The sequence below is a fragment of the Haliotis asinina genome, chromosome 2, assembly GCF_037392515.1.
Source record: "Haliotis asinina isolate JCU_RB_2024 chromosome 2, JCU_Hal_asi_v2, whole genome shotgun sequence".
Classification (NCBI taxonomy): Eukaryota; Metazoa; Mollusca; class Gastropoda; order Lepetellida; family Haliotidae; genus Haliotis; species Haliotis asinina.
Window position 1 is genome coordinate 33044759 of NC_090281.1, and position 25368 is coordinate 33070126.

General features: G+C 37.8%; 1 protein-coding gene across 2 annotated transcripts in view; it reads right to left on the reverse strand.

Moving 5' to 3' along the window:
• LOC137273625 (tyrosine-protein kinase ABL1-like) overlaps window positions 1–23969 on the reverse strand; it is a 93677-nt gene extending 69708 nt beyond the window's left edge. Inside the window, exon 1 of one of the 2 annotated variants that reach the window (XM_067806384.1) lies at window positions 23633–23969. In XM_067806384.1, coding sequence (XP_067662485.1) covers window positions 23633–23738 — 106 coding nt within the window. In that variant the 5' untranslated portion in view covers window positions 23739–23969. The remainder of the gene's footprint in view (window positions 1–23632) is intronic. The other variant, XM_067806385.1, reaches the window with a different exon arrangement.
• Window positions 23970–25368: the final 1399 nt, after the last annotated feature.

Below are 25368 nucleotides of genomic sequence, written 5' to 3' on the forward strand. Positions count from 1 at the left end.
ACCCCCCTCATATAGGAGCCAATTATATCTATGTAGAGCCTAGGTCGCCAAATGCAACAAAACGGGAATATCTGATGCTTCAAACTCAACCATCAGATCCTCCAACAGGGAAGGGAGGCCACTCTGTTCAGCAAACAGGAGCATACTTCGTAACCGTAAAATGTTTTGGCAATTTATTCTTTTATTTCAACATTTCCAAACAAACTGTCCAGCACACAGAACAGAAAGCTGATTTCCAGGCATAGATTACTGTTGAAAAAACAATACTTTCCTCTGTCAGTCAGAAAGACATTATTTTTGTGTGGCATGCAAACAACGTAACACACACATGATTTAGAAATTGATTTAGGTAACTGTTGGGTTGTCCAGACTGAGTGTTGTTACCATAACATACAATGCCGCTTCTATGGACACTTAGCAACACTCAGCGTTGCTCAGTGACTTGGAGGTTCTTAACACCAGACTCAGATTATTTGCTTTAATAATTATCAAAATTTTCTTCACAGTGTTCTCCTTGATTGTGGAAAAAGAGCCTACCTTAGGATCACAAAAATCACATATCTAAAATATACATTGGCACTATGTAACTTAACAAAGTCTAAGTCAGTTTTGTGAGTTACGGACACTCTAACTGATTCTCACTTGTATCTGAATCTTACCAATATTGAAAATTTTGTTTGCATCTTAAATGATGTGATCTAGCATTAATTTTACAGGTTATTGACATCAAGGTACCCGGTAGTCTGTCTCAGAGTCCCTGAACCACATTATTTTCCCTTCTGCCAAGCACTCCCTGCAAAGCACTAAATGTAGGAAGTCTAGGTTTCCCATCCGACAGAGGCTCCTTTTCAAATTAGTACTATCACAATTATAAATACAATTGGTTACACCTCAGGCAAAAGAGTTTGTTCAAACTTTCCTCTGTTCATCCAGCACAAAATGGGTACCCAGTGGGATAAGTCATGTGACACTAACCTTCTAGCACCCATAACAGGCAGTTTTGTTTTTCTGGTGTAGTAATGTTCTATGCTTTTCCTGTTAACATTATGAGCATACTTGGTGTGGGGTTTGGCGCTATATAAATGAATACATTATTGTTAGCATCTATATTCAGTGACTAAGCATTAGTCTAACGTCAAGGCAGTTACACATAGTCTGTTATGGAATATCCCAATACAACTGAGAATACTGACTGTGTATATATCTAAATTATATACACAGACAAATTATTAATATAACACAGTGAGGGACGATTTCATGCTTTGACCTAATTCCATATTCTTTTTATCCATTCTGGTCAAAATAAACCCTAGAGTTAATGCACAATACTAGAAGCTGCTCATATTGTACTCGAACCAATTTCCTCTTGGCCAAATATCAAATATGGAACGATTATCAACATAATTGTGCGTGATCTTGCTGAATGGAATGCAAAGCGTGGAACACACTGCACGATATGGAACAGTTTGTCATCATCAGAAACCCAACAGAATGGAATCAAAATGAAAGAAGGCGATATGAGCGTTTTACCTTTCGGGTGCTGGTACATCCCAAATGTATATCCTCCACAGGTTGTTATCCAATGTTTACAGCATACAGTATCCCTGAGACTAAATACAGCAGAAATATCACACTGTGTCAATCCGTCATGATGTGGTGCCACACCAAAATAATACCTCTGTAATTCATGCCTTGATATTTTCACAGTTGACATTCCTTGCATCCCTCAGTATAACGCCCTCAATATAATGCAACTACTGTAAGGTGGTGACCACATGTTCAGGACATTGAAGGAAAAGAGGAAATTTAATGTCAAGGAAGCATTCGACTCAAAGAGCAGAAATGAGGTTTTAATTCAAATTGGAAATTGGTGCATTAACTAATATTGATATGAATTTATGGTGCTATGAAAAAATTACTTTTTGTTCATGACTTCAAGCTGAGCACTGTATCCAAGTCAAGAACAGACAGGAAACCTATTTTTGATTATGTAAAGAAAGCAACTGAAGATGTCCTGAGGCCCCAAAAAGAACTAGGTTACAAGGTGTCTTTTGTTACTCTGCCTCATTACAAAATGCCAGGCTTGAAATATGGGTCACATTTAGCAAAACTTTAAATTATGGAGTGAGCATGGTTTTATGCTGCTCTTAGTTTTAGCAATATTCCAACGATATTACATATACCAGTAAGTCATCAAGAATGAAATTGTCAGGAACTGGCTGTCTCCGACCTCCCAAGCTTGTCAATCCTATCAACAGGGGTTAAGTTGTTGAGTGTTAATGGTATCTTGAGGGAGTGCATGAAGAAGTAAATGTATGATTTGCCATTACTACTCAGGATAATAATAGTTGCATATTAATTTGCATCTCCAGCTACAGCAAAGACCAGCTCAATTTGTTTAATCAAAAGAATACACAAGCCCGTTCAAAACATGGCTTAACCATATTTGATTTCAAGTCAATCTCCTGAGTTACACGAGTCAATAACGGGATGTATGTGAGCTGATTTGGTTTATTCACCATGAAACTTAAGTCAAGAGTGTACAAAATGCCCAGCTTATAAAATCCTGGACACCTTGTATTTACACTGATAATGATTTCAGTTTTAAAGCATTAGAAGTTATGAAGAATTTCTGTGACAATAAGATTTATGCCTAACGACCAGCACAGAATATCAAGGAAATCTCACAAAACAGAGCAATAATGATGTGACATCACATTTACATCATGAGACCAAGAGGAGCTTACAAGACTCCATATACGTTTACCATCAACTGTACAAACTTACCCATCAACTGTACAAACTTACCAATACTGAATATGCTTAACTGTTAACAGCAATTGTACAAGCTTACCATCAACTGTACAAGCTTACCATCACCTGAACAAGCCTACCAATAACTGTACAAACTTACCATAATTGAACTAGCTTACCATCAACTGCACATGTTAACTAGCAACTGTATATGTTTACCATTAACTGTACACGCTTACGAACAACTGTACAAGATTACCAGCTACCGAACAAGCTTACCATCAACTGTACCAGCATACCAACAATCGAACAAGCTTACTAGCAAATGACCAGCATACAAATTTGATTTTCAATCTTAATCCAAGCTTACAGCTGACATTTGACACTTTTTGGTTATATTACATAATGTATTAGATGTACAAAATCTTACTACATTTCGCTATTCAACCCAGTTTGTCATACCAACATTTTTTGTAATAAACCATCAGAAACCTAAAATGCTCACCGTTCATATCATGGAGGGGATTTAAGCAGTTTACACTTAGTAAAGGGTGGTAGACAAAGTACTGTCTTCAACTTTGATTTTCAGTCATTTTCCAGGCTTACTGGTGACATTTGACGCTTTGTGAGTTTTATTGCATAATGCGTTAAGATGTGCAAAATTTTACTGCATTTTGCTAATCACCTTGGTATGTAATACTAATACATTTTGTAAAAAAAATCTGTACAAGCTTACCATCAACTGTACAAGCTTACCAACAACTGAACAAGCTTAACAACTGTACAGCTTACCATCAACTGAACAAGCTTACCAACAATTGTACAGCTTACCAACAACTGAATAAGCTTACAATCAACTGTACAAACTGTACAACCATTGAAAAAGCAGCACATGCCATCTAATTTTATGAGCTTACCAATGATAGCACCACCAGTTACACAAAGAAGCAAAATCTGAACCATGACATTTGCCAAAGGAGTTTTTCACCCATTGTTCTGTTACTCATTCATTTTGTACTGTCATTCAGCATTCAGTTTAACATTAAACATCATCAAACAAACACTTAATGTTTCACACACAAAAAATGTCGAGACATAACTGTGATAAATGTAGCCAATATTTCCATCCTTGCCTCTAACAAATTATCCCATAATTATCAGGAAATATTAGTAGCCCAGCATGAACAATTAGTTCTTATCCATTTGAAGGCTATTATTATCATGATTATCCCAGTTTCCACATAAAGTAATGCTCCCTCAATCAATGGCTGGAACAAAATTGCTCATGAAAGATCCCAATGTAACTGTTTAGTAATTTGAACCAATCCTACTGCTACAACCCACGGCCAAAAATAGCAAGTACTGGTGCAATATTTCTTCTCTGATGGTAGTTATAGGGTAACACTGTGTCAACAATAAACTGATGGCAAATTATTTCATTCAATGTTGGATCAATGAACATAATATTAATTTCTCTATTCTATACTGATTTCATGACAGTAAATCCATAATTCTAAGAACCTATTGCTAATACATTTTCATTTAACTTCAAAATCTTTCCATTTCTTCATTTGAACATCTTGAAAAGCGGATATAATTCACAACAGACTTTTGAACAGCAAAGAGACTCTTAAACAAAGAACCTACGCATGCTTTCTATAGATAGATGATAATGATGAAGATCACTGGGTTGTCCGGTCTAGAGTTGATTATGAGTAACATTACCTTCATTTAGTGATTCTGTGTTGTATTGGGTCTCAAGAAACCTATGCTTCAGTGACCATATTGCAGAGTTGAACATTAAACAAACAAACATATTGTGATCAATTGAGAATGTATGATTTAAGTCACAGATAAGCCTGACTGGTTGGTTGGTTGGTTGGCTGGCTGGATGGGTGGTGTTAAACGCTGCACTGAGCAATATTCCAGCTATATACTGGCAGTCTGTAAATAATCGAGTCTGGACCAGACTTTCATGTCAAAAAATAATAAAACAATACCTTTTCAAATAAATACATCCGTAAATTATCCTAACTCCATACACCATTACTGTGGCATGTATCTGCTATGTTTTCTAAATTAGTTCATACTGCAACATGTTTACCCCCTCCCCAAGTGTCAATAGGCCTATGTTCCCAATTGGGAACACATGCACATTCCTGATCAGGAGGTACAAAACCGAATGCACCAAAAAAGAAAGAACAGTATAATGCAAAGAAGTCATTTCAAAGACAAGATGTGCCTATTTAGAATGCTTTTGTTGAATCTTTGCCTATCACTGTGATTGCTGTCAAAAGGATCAGAAAGTTCAATAACATAAACAAACTATTGTTATTACTACTTAATGTACAATCAAAGTATCCATGCAAAGAGCACCTGCAAAACTGTCAAGCATCCATCTCACTGTCAGGCAAATTCCTTGCAGGGCTATTTGTTTCTAAAGGCAATGGTGGCAACATTCCTTGTCCGCAAAAAGTTACATAAATCCATGTCACATGGTAGCCACACCTTTTCTTTCACAGTCAACAACTACCAAGGTCAGCTGGGCTACCACAATCCCCAAGTATCAGATGTAGGAGTTTGTGTTGGGCAACGGCAGGTACAAGAAATGTTCATTTATAATCAAGGTCACATTTTTCAGGTGGACATAACAAGAAACAAGACTTAAATTACCCATTTCTTACTAAGTTCACAACAACGATACTGAATGTTAGTATAAACATGTAGAGTTTCATCCACAATTACCATTATCAAACAGTCAAATGATTACATGCTGAGTAGAGAAGGGGAGTAAATTCTAAAACAATCTAGCAATAGCACGAAGCAACTGAACAATTACTGTAAAGGTTATGGTTAAATTAAGTGTTTTAATTAAGTTGATTAAACGAATTCACTAATTCTTTTTTATCATTCTTCATGGATTTGTAAACAATAACTGAAAGTAATATCAGTTTGGGACTTGTCTATGGAGAGTTAAAGCAAGTATCAAATGAATATCAGATATCTGTCACCAGTTATTTTACATCCCATTAGGACACCATTGCTTGGAATATCAAGGCATGTTATTCATGATTGGGGGAGGGGGTGTCTGTTTAACACATTTAATGCATTACTCAATCAGTAATTAAACAGACGGACATCAAGGGCATCTTTCTACGCCCATGGGTTGCTGCAGAACTTTTCCAGTGTTCACAAGTGTTGTTTCAAAGTAAGAGGACACAGGGTCCTTCAAGTTCCAGATGTCTATCTGAACCCACTGACTATTCACAGGACTCACTGAATATAATTAAACACATATCAGATTTAAAAATTCCTACAATTGGTATTGAAATTATTAACATAATATAATAACAAACATAAGATTTATTAACAACAAACAAGTGTCACATGTCACAAATAACTACTTCAGAAAAAATCACTGTGAAATATTCTGTCAGACACTGGAGCTGGCAGGGTGGTGACTTCTATCCGACTGATGGGAATCTGCAGGATTTGTCAGAGGGTCAAATGCAATGTGGGACACTGCTATTCCACCTGATCTTCATTGGTCGCATTATCATCATGAGGGAGACCTGGCTGATGAAGACCAGTTCTATAACTTCTAACCCAGATCATTCTGAGTCTCATTACAAGTCAGCATATCATGAGCCAGAGAGATTGTAGATCAACCCATGAATGGGAATGTTGATATGTTTTGCTGACCATTTAGCAGGTGCTTGGGATAACAAGCCATTAAATCCATCTTCATGCCTAATGGCCACATGTCTCTGATGGGGTTTAGTAGCTCTTTGAAAATACATCAACAGGACTTGAAGGGTGATATTATTGGCTGTTAATGGTAACTGAACACCATTCCAGTATATTGGTGTGACCACCACTGCATATGGCCAACAGAAGGATCAGGTGGTCAGCCTACAACACAGGCAGGGTTCATTGACCCCCCAGCAGGCGCTTGCCATCACTTGTACATCAAGCAGGGTTCACTGCAGGTTCCCCAGTTTAAGATGGTTTCATGACCTTGAAATCAGGTATATCACTGAGTTAAACCAATGACATTAGAACTAGGTATTATCACAACATCCTTGTATTCACATTGTCAGTTGAGTCAGATGGGTCAGTTTCGTATACAAGTCAAACAAAAACAATGCATATATAAAAAAATGAAGAATACAGATTACCTTCAGAAACCAAACAAATTGCTGTACTTCACAGATGAATATATTGCTGTAAAAACATGATGATTAACTCTTTTGAAAAAGTTCTTTTCCAGTGTTATACAGTGAAAAAAATCAATTCTGTGAAAAGACCAAATATTTTTTAGCAAATATTTATAATACACCAGATTTCACATTGTGAATGTTCTAGACACTACAATATAATTACCCCATTAAAGGGATCAGTGTGCAGTTGGTGTTTCAATCCAGATCCCTGGAGAGTATACATGTCAAACAGCCTGTGATGTACAAGAAAGTTTACAGTAACATTACATATCATCCATAGATGACTTAACATTATCTCCCTAGAAAGTATACAAATCAAACTGTTTGAGCATCACCAGAAAGTCAAAAACCACCATCACAAATTTGATATCATCTTGTTATTCCTTATATGAATCTACAGGCTGCAGTATATATTGTATTACAAAATTCTTTGCCGAAACTAACAATCAAAGTTATTGCATGAGGCTCACCAACTGACTGACCATAGGATAGCCTGACCTGAACATCATGTGAACATGGCTCACTGACCATGTTGCAGGTGCTTGTGTTTATTTGCCCAGCTCCCTAAATCCTCCCAAGACCCCTTGTGGCAGACTATTTCACAATAGAATGACCACGCCAAAACACAAATCCCTTCATCGATTCACAGGTTAGATGTAAGACTGGAATGTAAAGAAGATTTATAATGGTTCATTCACCAAATGTCTGAAGGTTGTTCTGTTTATTTTCCATAAGGGACGTACCCAGGTGTCCTGTGGGAGGTTCAAGCAGCCAATCTGGCTTGAGAACCTCGTACACTGGACTGTTTCAGAGCACTTATGATACAAATTTACATTTCTTAAATTGGTCTGTTCTTACAATGATAATATTTTTCTATTCTGTTCTAGAATGGCACAAGAACATTTTTGTTCGAAGTTTTCCACTGAGTATAGATTAATATTTTATATCCTTATCACTCAAGTGGCTTCCACACATCCAAACTGACATGGAACACATAAGACAACTGAACATGAACTGGTGTATTGCTTGTACAATTATTCCCAGAAGACTGTGCTCGAAGCATACAGTTATCCCTGTTATTCTACAAACACTGATCAAACTAATAATGTACTGACATTGTGTACAGCCCAAACCCAAAACATCACTGACAATGAATGCAATCAGCAACAGTGCACATCATAGAAGCATTAGGTCAGTTGAGTGAGTGAGTGAGTGAGTGAGTGAGTGAGCGGTGTAAGTCGCTTTAAGCAATATTCCATATTCCATCAATATCATGGGCTTCAACCATAGTAGCCATGTAGTCAATCGAACCCAGGCCACCATGTGTAACTATATAAGCACAAGACCACACTACCACCTCTAACATATGAAGAGGCCACGTCTGGTGCAATGTATTCTTGCAAGCAAACATTAACAACTGAATACATGTCATTGTATCTCAATTGCGGATTGCACGCTGCCAATGATGCTGATCACTGGATTATCTTGCTCAAGACTTGACAATTTACAGATCACCACCATATTGCTGCAATACCGCTATGTGTGTCATCAAAAAACAAATAAACAAAACAAAATAACACAACATATAATTATTGCAAAATCATTCCATTAAGGATCATACACAATTTTGCAGACATGGACACATTACCTCACCAACATACAATTTAATAAAGTGACAAAAACACAATCACATTCCTTGAGGATCTCATTCACAGCTGATGAGGGATGGAAAGTGATCCTCCCCTGCATCAGTTTGTGGAGAACATGTGTTGACCTGCAGGGTCAGGTAATCAGAGATCACAGGACTCCAACACTAACAGACACCAATGTTACAGTACACATCCAAGCCCTGGATGGGAGGGGCTGAGCTACATGGACCACATGTCCTATTGTCAGTCAACTGAGGGGCATCTGTCAGCACCCTGATGTAGTGGTATCAGAACGAACATGCACACAGAAACAGGAAACTCCAGGGGCCCAGAAGCACATTCTCTGTTTATTATCACACTTGCATGATCTTAAACACCTAGAAAGCTGTAACTGACATACGTCTATACACATGCAAGGGGTAACAATCATGATGAATCCTATTCACTGGCAAATTACTTCAAATGATAGTCTGTTCCATAGCCTTCTGAGGCTTGTACTTAGAACCAGGTCTTGCATTATTTTTAGTTGATTCTAGTGTTATAATATGAATAATATTTCTGTGCTGACAAGATCAAACAAATGATGGCTGACTGAATGAGTATGGGTTTACACTGTTTTTAACAGTGCTCCAGCAATATCATAGCAGGGGACACCAGAAATGGACTTTGCATAGTGTGCCTATGTGGGAAATCAAAACCAGGACTTTGGTTTGACAAGTGAACACTTTAACCACTAAGCTACCCCATATCACCCCTCCACCCCCCCTACAGGCTGAAATCACAAACATCAGCGCTCAAATTAAGCAAAAGGGTCCTTATCATAAACCAAGTATTAAAGCTGAATGTTAAGAAAGTCTCTGGTTTCAAACCTTAAGGATTCTACCTGAAGGACTCCAAGACCTTCTTATTTCAAACACAGCATGATACAGATGACTTCTATAGAGGATTAAGACAGATGCATCTCTATCCACTGCAGTTGACACAAGTCAAGGTGCTAGTACTTATGACATACAATACTATTTTGGACAACATGTGCCAATTCTTTGACATGAGGGGCAGTGGGGTAGCCATTAAAGTGATTGCTTATCATACTGCTTATAACACCATTTCTGGCAATATGTGTTACGTCAATGACTTAAATCAGTATTAGACAGTTAACAATCTATTCAGCCCATTATTCAGTAGGTGACTGAGACAATTATTGAAAACTAGGAAGTACTAACATGGCATGTCATATCAAATGCTGTTCCCACAATACATTCATCACTTAATTGGTTCAGGAGTTATAAGCATGTGAATGATGGTAGGTGTGTCCTGAAGACAGCTATGAATTATGTCCCTTCCGTGTTCATAATATATCACCTTGTGATGAAGCATCGACAAACAGACAAAAAAAACTTGTCTGATGTCCTTATATTCTAAATTCAGTTCATCAGAACAAACAAACATGCATTGTTGTTATTGTTCATCAACTCCAGAATGAGTGAGTGAGTTGGGTTTTATGCTGTTTTAATCAATATTCCAGCATCTTTGATTGGCATTCTAGATGTTGGCTAGATGAGGAATGAGGACTATGTCAATTCTAATATCACTGTCAAGCAAGTGCTATGTTGAAATGTCACCTTTACAGAATAAAATTGCATATTCATAAAAATAGTCCTCAATTTTCAACATCCCAGCAATATCAAAGTGGGGTACACCAGAAATAAGCTACACACATTCTACCCCAGTATGGTATCGAACAGGGGCCTTTGCTTTAACATGTTCAACCACTCAGTTTAGTAACTAACCATACTGCCACATCAACCTATGAATCGAGTCCCATGTACGTTAAAATTTTACATCCCTTTGGTGTTATGCTTTCAACCAAAATGTGTCTGACCTGGTAATAAATGACCCCAACTAGTGTGATTTTGCCAAGGACCCTTATAGTACAGTCATTAGGCTACAAGCAGCTTTGTCACAATGCACTGTCTGACTGAAGCAAAATATCACTGAAATGTTGAACCTAAGCAACTTAATAACTAATTCAATATTACAATGCATCATAAACATAAACTATTTAACAAAAATAAATAGTCATATCCGTTTAGCTGAAGTCATGTCACATATTATATTCGCCTCATAATATATTCATCACATCAATACTCCCATGTAATACTGACAATTACATAAAAACCAGATAAGGGATTCTTGCACAAGATCAAGTAGTCACGTTACACTGTCAATTTTATACTGTCAATCTTGCACAAAATCAAGTAGCAATATGTAATATTGCTCACTACAAAGCACTTCCTAATAACCCTTAGAAAGTGCCAGTGGGTTCGATCCAATAGAAACACAGACAGTGACACAGGGATCATCATGAGTTAAAATGATATAACTATATACCTTCAGGCATGGAGCAAGAATTAATAGGTCCGGCTTCACCTATTCACATTTTGCCTGCAGCTTTCATTCAGCACTATCCCAATGTGGAGCTTTATCAAGTCGCACATTTGATAAATGTTAAGATGGTAAAATCAAAATACAAAACACATGAAGATAGTGTACAATACAGTGATAGTTGCGATAAGATACATATCTAGATAGTTAAGTCACCTATCAACCAGAAGCACAAACATTGCATTAATTACACCAAACATTTGAGAGAGTTTAGTTTATGCTGTTTTAAGCAATATTCCTGCAACATCACTGCCGGGAACACCACAAATGAGCTTCACATTTGGTACCCATGTGTGGAACCAAACCAAGGTCTTCGGCATGATGAGCTAACACTTCAACCACTAAGCTACCTTACTGCCCCTAAAACACTGGACCTTAACAGAAACTTGACATGAAATCACAAGCTGAACTAATGCATTTTCAAGTGAGTCAAACAGTTATTTGGGTAAGAGCAAATCCTAGTCTCTGAGATTTTAATGATGTCCAAGTTGGGAATTGCTGTCACACTGAAATGATCCATAGTCACATGCAAGTATGGACTGTTTCAGCCTTCCCATCTAAACCTCCCCCCACCAAAAAAAAAATCAACAGGTCTGGCATTTTAAGTTATTTTTTCACACTAATGCCTTCTATGAAATTGTGGTGATATGGAATGCTGTATCTTTAACAGAGACATTTCATTTTCAGAAGCCATATCTCATCTAGGAGCTATCATCAGATAATTAATATATTCCTTTGGGTAACACACTATCCAACACATTTGCCAAGGTTACACAGCACAAATGTCAATATGTCTCTCAGACAAACATGACAGCATTACATACACAATTCACAAGAAGTAAGAAATATGTCACTGTTTTAAAAATATCAAATAAACCTAAACAATTCAATGGCCCTGATATCGTTAACAGTTAACACACAAATTTTGAAGAAAAAAATTACTGCAGCCATCCATCTCTGCCAAACAATAACCAATGCCTGCCGCAGTTAAAATGAAAGCTGTGTACTCACTCCTCCCCATAGATATTGTAAACACATTAGCTCCTGTTGAGATCCAGGTTGGTAATAGCTCTCCCACTATGCCAGTGAACAGTTCTTGATCACTTTCCCTCTCCCAAGCAGCCCTTGGGCCATGTTATAATCATGTGAGCCACACCTGTCTCCGTCATCACACCATCAAACATGCATTTCACACACCCAGCTTAACACCTCTCACACAAATATAGATATTACAAATATCCAGATCTAGATGTACAAGTCTATGTCATTCCTATTAATAAGAAAATCATTAAACAGTCTGGGCCCCCCAAAAATTAACATCGCCACTGGCCCAGTGGCATTTTTTACATCACAGTGTGTATGTTAACGTGAGTCCAGGGTCCTTGATGATACACTGTTGGTAAGACTGGGTGTATAGCTGTATAACTGTCAAAAATGGATTTAAGCAGAATCACTTCACTTCTCAATTATTATACCTTCTATTCCATTTCCAATGTCCAAAAGAATTGGAGATAAACAATGAGAACACATTGTTTATGACAACAAACATTGTCAACTGCCTTAAATAAAAAAAAGCATGTATTATCTATTACAAAACAACTTATGAAACCTTTCACAAATATAAGCATTAATAAATATAAATGTCTCTGAACAATGGTTTTCAGGACTTCCTATCATCGCTGCAAACATGAAAAACATGATGAAAGTAAATCAAAGTTCTTTATTTGCAAGACAGGGAGACAAGTCTGAACCTCTTGTATGTACACACATAAGCATGACAAGGACAAATTGACAAGCACTGAAACGTGACCTACTTCAAGATCCTGAATCTAATGAGGTCAACGGTCAAGTGACAGTGACACCCATGGTAAGCAATCAATAATGACAGGAGGAGGACACCAAATTTCAGGAAGTCCTACTCAGGCTTTGTACTTTACTGTACATGAAAGCAAAATCCTCATTAAAAACAAATATTTAAGGCATACAATTACTTTGACTGTCACCTACTCTCTTCTAACATCCATTTCATTTTCATACAGTTTTGCTCAAAACGTTTGTATTTTGTTGAACACCACCCTCAGCAATATTCCAGATATGGTGGCGGTCTGTAAATAATTGAGTCTGGACCAGACAATCCAGTGATTAACAACATGAGAATTGATCAACCCACTGGGATGCAATATTCTATGTACACCTGAGCAAGCCTGACAACCCAATCCTGTTAGTCTCCTCTTGAGACATGCATGGGTAGCTGAGACTAATTCTAACCCATCTCTTCATGGTCTGCCCAAACTGGATGCATTAAGCTTGATTAAAATATGTGCTCTTTCTTAACAATATCTTCTGTATTACAAAATACCAATATTTATGTCTCTTGATCAGGATCACTGCAGTGATTCTTTCCAGCTTTTACTCTTTATGGCAAATCTGAAGTTCCAAAAATCACGATTCAGTTGCACAACATAATTCAAACTAGCATTGGCATGCTCTTGAACGCTTAATATTCTGATAGACACCCGTGAAGGTCCCGGGGTAGAATAGGCCTTCAGCAACCCATGCTTGCCATAAAAGGCGACTAAGCTTGTCGTAAGAGGCGACTAACGGGATCGGGTGGTCAGACTTGCTGACTTGTGTCATCGGTTCCCAATTGCGCAGATCGATGCTCATGTTGTTGATCACTGGATTGTCTGGTCCAGACTCGATTATTTACAGACCGCCGCCATATAACTGGAATACTGCTGAGTGCGGCATAAAACTAAACTCACTCTGATAGAACTTTATCAACTGATAATGAGTTTTTTGATCAGTGGAAAATGGTCACAATAGATTTCAACTCATGGCAGTGAGAAACATTCCTCTCTAAACAGACAGGTTAATCAGAAATAACTACATTTCATTGTCTCAGTCATTACTGGTAAACAAGACACCTTGCACCTCAGTATCATCCTTCATTCCACTATCCCTTACAGCCCAGGGTAGAATAGGTCTTCAGCAACCCATGCTTGCTGTACTAGAAGACGACCCTGTTTGTCGTAAGCAGCGACTAACAGGATTGGGTGGTCAGATCCGCTGACTTGGTTGGCACATGTCATCGGTTCCCAATTGCGCAGATCGATGTTCATGCTGTTGATCACTGGACTGTCTGGTCCAGACTAGATTACTTAGAGACTGCCACCATATAGCTGTAATATTGCTGAGTATGGTTTAAAACCAGCCACAAGCTAAGGGCAATTTTACCTAATCATTGGCATATAAACCACAGGGAAGTCATGTGTTTGTAATGAGCTAACAGGCAAAACATTAAAGTCAGCAAGAAAGTAAGAGTGACACAATAGTTAGTTTCTTTTACAGACCACTATATGACAGTAGTCTGTAAATAATCGAGTCTGGACCAGGTAGTCTAATGATCAACAGCATAAGCATCAATCTATGGGATATAATGCCATGACTCAACCCAGTCAGCAAAACTGACTACCAAATCTCAATAGTCACTACGACAAACATGGGCTGCAAACAGAGATCTTCACAGGTTGACACACTGGCAAAGCAGTTCATGAAGTAAAATAAGAATAGCCATATACTGGTCTCACGAATATTATTGGCTGCAAACCAGCTGATGCACTACCACACAATCTTACCTTATCTTTTTACTACATGAATATGTAAAGGTTGTACTGAAAATGTTGCTGGCTCTTCTGAGAAAAAAATCAAATCTCAACAAGAGTTTGCACATTATAGGTGCATTAGAACTTAAAATAGAAGGTGAGTGCATGAGTGAATGAGTATGTGAGCACATGAGTCAGTGAGTATTAGAGTACATCAGTGCATGAGTGAGGGAGCGAGCGAGATTTACACTGCTTTTATCAACATTCCAACAATATGACAAGAGACATCAGACAAAGAGAATGGAACCCAGATTAGTTAACACTTTATCCACTAGGCACCCCATTGGCCCCTTAACCTTTTTGAGTAGAATTGTGACAAGTCAGTTAGTAGAGGTTAGTCCCAGCATGAACTGTTGTACTTTCGTAACATTATGGTAAGTGAACTGGCAGATGTTTACCTGTTAACTTTACCCAACAACATAGAAAATAAATCAAAGATATTAATCATGACAGATCTTGGATTTGACCATAGATCATCAGATCCTGGCTCTGTTAAGGGATGTATGTCTGCACAAGAAACATGTGGGTTACCCAAGCCCTGACACATGGAGAAAATGCAAAGGTCATGATGGCCAGACACAGAAATATGACTACTATCCTGTTTAACTATGGAGCCTCAATGAATTTGCTGTTTTCTTGAATTTTAATCATTAAATGACAAGTTAATAAGCATTATTAATTGGCATTATGTTGTAGACCAGAGAATTCAGTTAAGCAATATGTCCCACTGGGTGCACCCCCAACAGGAATAGTTCGAAGTGGCTCTTTAAACCCCAACAAAACCCCATACAATGGATGAATGTAATGTTACACTGGTTATACTTGCTACTTAGGTAGGTGCTGGAGGGGTTTGAAATCTCCCCTAAATCTATAACTTTGAATGACTGGTTTATCACAGAAAACACTCGACTGCCATGCTAAATTCAATACTGCATTTACTACTGGCTCAGTATCAAGAGGTTTAATACTAATTTAATTCTGTAAAGGTTACTAATTTGCAAACATTGTAATAATGGTCCCAAAACCAAGTTTCCCCTGCAGTCAATATATTCACTTGCTTATCACTGAGGCACGGAAGCATTATCAAATCCAGACCAGACATACCATCACTGAAAACAGGCAGTGTCAATGCCTCCGGCTATGATGACACAACCATCAAGATGATACACGTACTTGAAAATGTGTTACTACTCTCCATGTATCAATCGAGTTCAACACTGTAATCTTTCTTGACAAACTATATTAGCCAAACTGTTACAAAGATACCTGATTATTCATCTATGCATACATAATGTAGTCTTTGACTTCATTCACTGGCCACAGTTCCAGTCTGACAAAATATACTTTGATCTAGTAAGCTCATCAAATATCATACAATACGTTAACACTACAATGTATTAATGATGAAGATTGGAGTCATGCTTTCTGGCTACATAAATAATTCTGGAATTAGTTCTGCGTTCTTAACTTAGTTAACTAATGTCACAAACTGCAGGATGTACCATCAAAATATCCTAAACATTCTGGACTTTACATTTGGCGATGGTAAAATCATCAAGATGGTTGCATCAAGTGCAATGATGAGTAACCACCCACTCCAGTTTAAACTCTTTGAAAGTATAATAACACATGTGCATTCCTTATGGGAGAAGTGCCAGCATAGATGGTGGAAAACTAGACCTACAGTTTTGTGACCAGTAAAAAATGCTACAAATCTTGCAAATTCCAGATCGCTAGATATCATTAGCCTGATAGCGTAGTTATGATCTACGCTGAAATGTCGCATCTACTGCATGAAAGAAGTTGTCTATCCTTAAAAAGTGTCCCTCATCATCATACCAGCTTCTAAAGGTGACTTCTATAAAGCCCCGCTTCTAAAAGTCCACATAGCCACACTGGAATCCAAATTCAAAGTATTCATTCCTGTTCCTATCACACACACAATCTAAAAGACAGTACAGGAATTTTTCTTCATGGGATATTAACTTCTACTTATATTAAATCTGCTCAACATGCCGAAGGCATAGATATTCCAACTGCGGATCACCTTGTCTGTCTCATAGACCCTGAACCACATTATTTCCCCTTCTGCCAAGCCCCCTCTGTAATGCTAAAGCCTTAAATGAAGCAAGTCTAGATTTCTTAATGTTCTGAATCTCTGGACTCCCTGGGCCTTGATTTTAATTTATATGGGTTAGTTTCTTACTATAAAAATTATATACTAATAAGCATTAGTCTAAGGATTACACTGTCCTTGTCATTTGTCTCAACTATCAAACCCTAATTAACAGACCTTGATTACCCTACCATTGTTTATCTAACTTAATAGCTGCACCACAATGGCCTACTCTGACCAGTCACTAATTAGTAAAACATTGCTCTTCCTTTACCCTCCCCACAGGCTCCACACCCCCAACTGACAAGGTCAGTAATCCTATCAGCAGGGGTATCAGTAACTCTCAGAGTGTGTATTACATCCCATTAGGATGATGTAAGCTTAAGTATCTCAAGTAACACCACAACATACACCAAATGACATAACTCAAACCCACAACTACGTTCAAAGGTTAACTTTCCTCAAACTCAGTGGTCTATGTACATGATGTACACAGGGACTGCTGTGAAGAAACACACATGCCTCCACTGGAGTTACTATGACACTCAGTCCAGTGCATGGACTTACCTTGAAACTCAAAGTAAAAAATGATGGGGTCCATAACGGCTGGGTCCCAAACATGAACATGGAGGTTTTGTTTGTTGTTTAATGCCATACTTAACAATATTCTATGCAACTGGGATACAATGACACGTCATCCAAGTCAGTGAGATTGACCCTCAATCCTGTTTGTAGCCTCTGGCAAGAAGCATGAGTTGCTGATGACCAATTCTTAAATGAACCTTCATGGGTTTGAGAATGGAGGTTCAAAGAATGAACATGAAGGCATGTTCAAGGAATCGACATTGAGATTCCAGGCTGGCAACATGTGGCAAGATTTCCTAATATTATTTGACTGCACATGGTCATAAGACCTAAGTCTATTGTATAAAATTTCAGAAAATCAACCATTGACACTGAAACTCATTTCTTAGGGAACAAGAAATGTGTGTTTACATGTCATGCAATCTACAATTTTAATTTGTAAAATGGAACCAAACAGCAAATTGTTTTTCGCTCCCCAAGGACTCACAATGTAAATTATTTGAACCCACTGATCCTGTATACAGGATGCTATGTTCTGTCCAACCCACGCCACAGGTATCACCTGAACAGTATACAAACCTAGAATTTATACAATGTGGGCAGTGACATGGTCATTAACAGAGCATCTCTCAAGATAGGAATTATACAAGCTCTCAGGTTACCTTTAGACAAGATAAAGGGAGAGTGTACTACAGATTTATGATCCTTTTCAGTCCAGGTCAGTAGTATGAAGCTGTTTGTGATATTTCTGGCATGTGCAGTATATCACTTCATTCATGAACAAACTGTCACAGTAAAGCATTTCCCTATTTTCATGCAACATACCACTGTGTATGAAAGTAAAACACAACATTCTCACTGAAAAGTCACTATGTAAAAACCCCACCTCTACCTCTACACACTAAAGTATGACAGTACTGACTGACAGTTAACAAAAAGACACTGTTAACACAATGACACTGACTTCTGACATGACTATAAACAATGTAAAAGTATATCTATCCGGTAAATACTTGTAATATTTGTATTATTGTTAGTTAATCAAGCACTGAATAAATAGTCCACTGAAATACCTTTGGGTTCAGTCATGATCAATGCGTTTCTCTCCAAAATAGATATGCTTTAACTTTATGAGACCTTACTGTCCATCATCTTGACCTAACAGTTCATGTTGGGGGCAGAGGGGTAGCCTTGTGGTTAAAGCATTCCATCGGCGCGCGGCATAAAACTAAACCCACTCATTCATATTGCCTTCTTGAAAAAACACAACTACTGAGGTCAATCCCATTTTTCGGAATAATGTCACCATTCAGTTTTTTGTCTCAAATCACAGTCTAGTAAAGTATCTGCTTCTTCAATAAGCTCTGCTAACAATCCATATATGTATGCAGAATCAATGGCAATAATGCTAAATGATCAGTTTGGACAGGCAAAAATTGTTAAATCCAATGTATGGGCGCATCACTGACCTAACCTTGAAGAAAAACATCTTGATGACTTTGAGGTCAAACACTGATTGTCGTAAGCAGCGACTTAATCCAGTAAATGGATCATGTGGTTAGACACCATGACTGGGCTTAAGTCAGTTAATTGCAGATAACCGTACACTACTTATTTGTCTGGCGTAGACACTTATTTACCGATCACAGTGATATTACTGATAAATCAAACAACGTCATCGTATTACTGACAATACTGAATAGTGCTGACTGAGGCTTTAAAACAAACATGAGTCGGACAACAGACCCTGACAAATTTTCACTTTTCTGAAACAAAAAACAAAGCACTTACACAAGTTACAATATTAACCTTTTGTACTCTGAGACTACATTACATAATGCTTTCATACTTTGTGACTACAAAGCCACCATCACAGACCAAATAAGAACAATTCTCCTACAAATCATTATCTGGAAAACGCCCATAAGTCTTCACAGATGACAGCATCCATACAGAAAACTCAACTCCACAACCCATGCAGTTTGACTACAAACTAAGTACAGGCTTCAATTCAAGTTCAAACTTCAATTCTACTGTCACGATTCATCACCCCTGAATCACTGCCTGCCAAATGGCATCATTTGCTGATTTCCATCAATAGATCTCTCTGTGTAAGGACATATCACCAGCATCAAGAGCATGCATTCTCATTATTTATCCTGCACTGTGTGTATTTATAGAACTCAAGTCATAATCACAGCATGGGAAGCCCTGCTGTGAGTGCCCCCCTATGCTGTACTTGCAAGTAGTCAATGATGGACATTCCAAATAGTTTGATGAGGATCTCATCACAAATGAGGATGATTATTCCATAACTATATGCAATGGTTCCATATAATTTCTCTCATGCATAAAATATCTAGTCAGCATAAGGTAACTGTTTTTTAATAATCCATCATGTTTCCATAGCTACAAAGCAGCAATACTGTTCTAATGTCATGAGATCTATAGACTTCTCAAAAAAACATTGAAAACATGATTTCTAAATGACTAAAGTTAATGTGTCACTGCTTGACATTATGACTCTAGGCATATGCAAAAGGAAAAAAAATCATGTTTCTTTGTAGCACACATTTCTAATGCACTCATTCTCTCTACAGCATAAACATGATCAAATGACAAACACACTCTTCCCCTTGTACTGTGCTGACTTGCTTATTATGCTGATTCTGCAAAATTTAAAGTAAAACATGTCTCTGTACCCTAGCTAATTTCTACCTCCAAATTTCGACATTGATCATTTCTTGATCCCAAATCAACTAAGCCTAAGAATCAGAATATGCTTACACAAAACAGCTCCCACAGTAATCTACACAGGAGACAATTAACACATCTGAATGTAAATCAGTTTCTGGTGAGCTATTTATGGTCTGATTTGTCTCAACAAGCTAGCTTTGTGATGATAGGAAGTCAATCAATATTGTTTTGGTGTATTTCCAAATTCAAACAACTAAACTTCGAGAAAAGACAGCATTGCAGACAGCTACTGCATGTCATGGAAGGTATTTATACCACATGGCATTACAATCGTGACACTTGGTATTTCCTGTGTAATATAAAACATATCTTGATGATTGTTTTCTTTGTTTATTTACTGTTTAATGCTGCACTGTCAAATATTCCAGCTACACAGCAGCAGTCTGTTAATAATTGAGTCTGGACTACACAATCCCGTGATTAACAGCATGTTTTCTGCGTAACAAGCAAAAGCATTTAGTATTTACCACAAAGTTAGGCCACTGCCCAAGACATTACAGTGATTATTGGTACAGTCAAATATAGTATCTCTTGGTAAAATCCAATGCTCATATTTAATGAGTTCTCAGGTCTTTTCCAACTTGTAGCTGTGGAAAGAAGAGGAGGTAATACCTAGCCTTGTAAATTTTCACCAGTCTCATACCAGCAGACTAGTTTGCATGTCTATCCCTACAGTACGCCAATCACGATGTATACAGGTATGCTTTTGTCATCACTACACAAATGAAACTGTAATGTATGATTGTTGTAATGACACAATGCAAGTCCATCAACAATGACCTATCACCACCAGGAATCCAAGCCAGTGAGCTTAACCATCATCAATATGTCATGATCTATCAAACACCAAGGGAAATATGTAACACTTTGACATGTTGCATAATGCTCATAACAGACAGGAATGCTAGTACCTCCACAAGATTCCTTGGTTTAAATATCTTAGCTTGTACTTATGTATTATATTTTTGTGTGAAAACATTAACATTTTGAATGATTTATCTCCATATATGTGTAACATAACGTAATCATGGCACTGCAGTTAAAAAGTGTAATCAGTGCAATAACATGCACTGTGTAAGTATTTTCCCTTTTGACAGATTACAAAGTGTAGGAACTCACTTGGAAAAGGACACAGGTACTGAACCTTGACTGAACCAGGATTCAAACCCACAGTCACAGGTTTCTGGTAGTGGTATGCTGAATCAAAACATCCTTCAAGGAGTAATATTTACACACTTTCCATCATTATTAATCATTCATAGATCTACATGTATTTATGAAGATGTTGACAATAGGAACATACCAAAAAACTTGCTGTTGATCTGTTATTAATACTGAAACTTTGAGTATATGTTACTCCACAATACATCTCTCCACAGTGAATTCCAGGGCTTTAGATGACTGTACCACCTGTGCCTCCATGCTGAAGGTGATAGTTGAATATTCTTAATACAGAACATCTTTATATATCTAATATTATCTAAACATGCTGAAAAGAGGTTGATGTCTGACATCTACAAGAAACAACATCATAGTTTGCAAATCCTGCAAATACCTGAAGCATTGCTTGCACAGGGTAACCAAAAGCTGATCCAATTTCAGTCTTTTTAGGGGTGTTATCACTCTTCAGGGGATGCTTTAGCTTTCTGCTGCATTCATATTGTAGTCAAATGTATTCACAGGAATTTAGTGCATGGGTAAGTTGATTCTTCAACAGTATTCACAATTACATAAAAGCTGGCCAGGTTTTGAAGCGAGGAAAGATTTGAGGATGTGTATCCTTATATCATGTATATTTACTATTTTGTGACACCAATAGCAGAGGCATGGCTGAGACAAAGCTAGAAATCTAACCAAACCAGGATTTGAACCCATAAGTACAAACAAAGATATTGTAATTGGAACAGTCAGTTGTGACGTCAAAGCTTCCTGATTCCTTCATACATTTTACCAGTATGATAGTTGATACTTTATATTTTATGGGCATAAGCACCATTTGATCTGTTTGCCAAATAAAAACAGAATTTATCAGCTCATACTAAATAGGTTCTGGAATCCCTCTAATTGTATCCCAGTCTAGTGATCCAAGACATCGTCAGTCTTTGGGGAATGACAAGAGCACAATGACTTCAGTACTTACTTTCAAACTTTTTTTTTCATAATGGAAATGACCATGAGAATTGAAGTTCCCTTGTTATATCTATAACATCTTTAGTTTGATCACAAAGGTGTATTGTGTCTTAGATTCAAACACTACTGGAGCAAACTCCTATCACAAACTTCCCCTCTTGTTCATTATTATTACGACTAATAGTCCCGACATCTTTCACCATGAGTCTGCTGGTCAAGACTACTGAAAAAAACAAGAGTAACTAGTTGCTTTCTCACACAAACCAGTAGTATGAAACGAGCAGTGGACTCGTTACATATGGTCAGTGGTGACTTTCCCTGCTGTTTCTGACTAGCAGCCTAGTGTTAAATCCTGCTTAGAAACGCTACATCCTGTGATACATTTTATACACAACAGATATTAGTCATAATTGGCCTTCTTGATGTCAATATCCAGTTATAGGATTGGCAAGATGAAATGCCTTTCATTACCATAATTGCTACCAGCTTCCACTGTCAGTAGATGTTGCTATATGTAACATTCAATGAGAAGCCATGCTTAAAGAGATGCATCATTCCAATATAACCAAACAATATATAAGCTGGCTGTATATAAGAGCATCATATATCAACAACAGAAACAAATCACTATAATAAAATATAACAATAAACTCTACAGAAAAAAATTGAACATAAACGTTTAATTAAATGGTTTTCAACAAAAATATATCATGGTATGTCCTATTTGCTACTGATAACATTTCAAAATTTAAATATTAACTATGTATCTTTAGACATGAAGTGTAAGAATTGGAGTTATTCAAATTCAATTACTCAAAACCAAACTACGCATCTTGTTAGTTGATGATCAATGGAAAATATAATAGTGGGTTTTGGGGGCATATTGGATGCACTTCGTCAGTGAAACTGAGAAATGCATCACCTTGCTAACCTTATGACAGTCTGTGATGATTTGGCTGACCCATGTCTAGCTGAGTATGACAATCTGACATTCAGACAATGACATTGACAACCGTTACATGACATTTGGTGTTTGACAACACAGGTCACTAACGAAAGCTTATGAGTGTCATGTAAATAGGTATTCCTACACAGCAAATAAATACACAAGCAACGCATCAATAGGATATGAAATCTCTCTCCTGGCGAGAAATCAGTGATAAAACATCATCCCTGTCACATTACTCATAGCCTTGCATGGCTAGACAACACAACGTGCGGGTGTGTTTACGTTGCAAAATCTCAGACCTGTGCAAATAATTTCGCATCGAAAATGACTAAAATAACAAGTTCTATTACAGTTGAGCTTACCATTATGTTCGGCAAAAATATTTCCAGACGAAACCCTTGGTTCTTTTGTCTTAGCTTTAGTTTTCCCGGAACTAACCCGAGGTTCCTTCCCCTGTTGGGCTCCCATTATTGGCGAGAGCAGACGAGGCTCCTAAATTAAGCCTTTGCGGCACAGAAGCAGGCATTAATCCATATTTGACACCATCTCCATGTATTTCAACCCGAATCAATGCATACAATATATTCCAATCCACATGGTTGAGTGTAATAGCGTTGCAATTTCGGCGAATATCTCTTTACTTCCTCCCTTATTCGGTCGCCGCCATCTTGACGAATTAGAACACGAAAGCGAGGCCGACAGGCACTAGCTGAACTTTGACCTCCCTTGTCACAGCCAAACGTCGCAGACAAGAAGAGTTTCATTTTTGGTAACCTTCAAACATTATAGAATTTAATGAAATATGTGTTTTCCTCTTTTTCACATTTATGACTTAAAAACAATCCAAATAGCTACTGTGTCAGCCTTTTTTACGAGGAAAAAGAATGGACCATATTTGCCTCCAACTGGAATCGAACAATAAATCAAGGGACGATTAACAGATAAGTATCGTTAAAGTATTGGAATGTTCAGACATTCCTAGAACAAAACCAAAACCATGAGGACTCTTTATATGTATCATTTAGTTTGTAACCATAGCTAATAGATATGTTATCGAAGTAGATATGTCATTCGGCTTATCGGCAAATATCAAGACTGACACAATATATTTTGCAAAATAATATCTAATTCTTTAACATTTAAGAGTCGATAAACATATATTTACTATCAAGTTACAGATCGTTTGTAATTATACTTTTTGAAAAAGGCAACACCCCAAGTCACTTTAAACACAAATACACATCTTAATCCTGGCTACCTCGTGGGAGGCAAGAATGAGTGAGTGAGTGAATGAGTATGTTTTCACTCCACTTTTAGCAATATCCAAGCAACATCACGGCGGGGGACACCAGAAATAGGCTTCACACGTTGTACCATGTGGGGAATCGAACCCAGGTCTTCGGCGTTACCAACTGCCGCTTTAAACACCGGGCTACAAGACTGCCGTGGACTGAGGGTCATACACATTTATGATCCGCAGCGACCCTTGAGGCATTATTACAACATTAACCTGTCACGCCACAATGTATATATGGACGATCGTTCAAACGGCGTAAAATGGAAATCATTAATTCATTTCAAATACTTCATATCGGACACTTAAACATTCTCATTTCGTTTCCCAGGTTGATTCTAGTGTTATTGTGTACTGAAGCCTTATACACAACTGTTTGGGAACGAGGCACTTTCATACTCCCTTCCGACCCGTGAAGGCCTTTAGCTAGCCTGTCTCACGGTCCCTGAACGAACCACATTATCTTCCCTACAGTCTAGCATCCACATTCAAGTCTACAAGTCCGTAGACTCACTGGGGCTCCTTGTCAATTATAATGGACTTAATCTAGCCACCAACAACCCATGCTTGCCATAAAAGGCGACTGTGCTTGTCGTAAGAGACGACTAACGGCATCGGGTGGTCAGGCTCGCTGACTTGGTTGACACATGTCAGGGGTCCCCAATTGAGCAGATCGATGATCATGCTGTTGATCACCGGATTGTCTAGTCCAGACTCCATTACTTACAGATCGCCGCAATATAGCTGGTTTGTTGCTGAGTGCGACGTAAAACTAAACTCACCCCCTCAGTCATACTCCCTTCC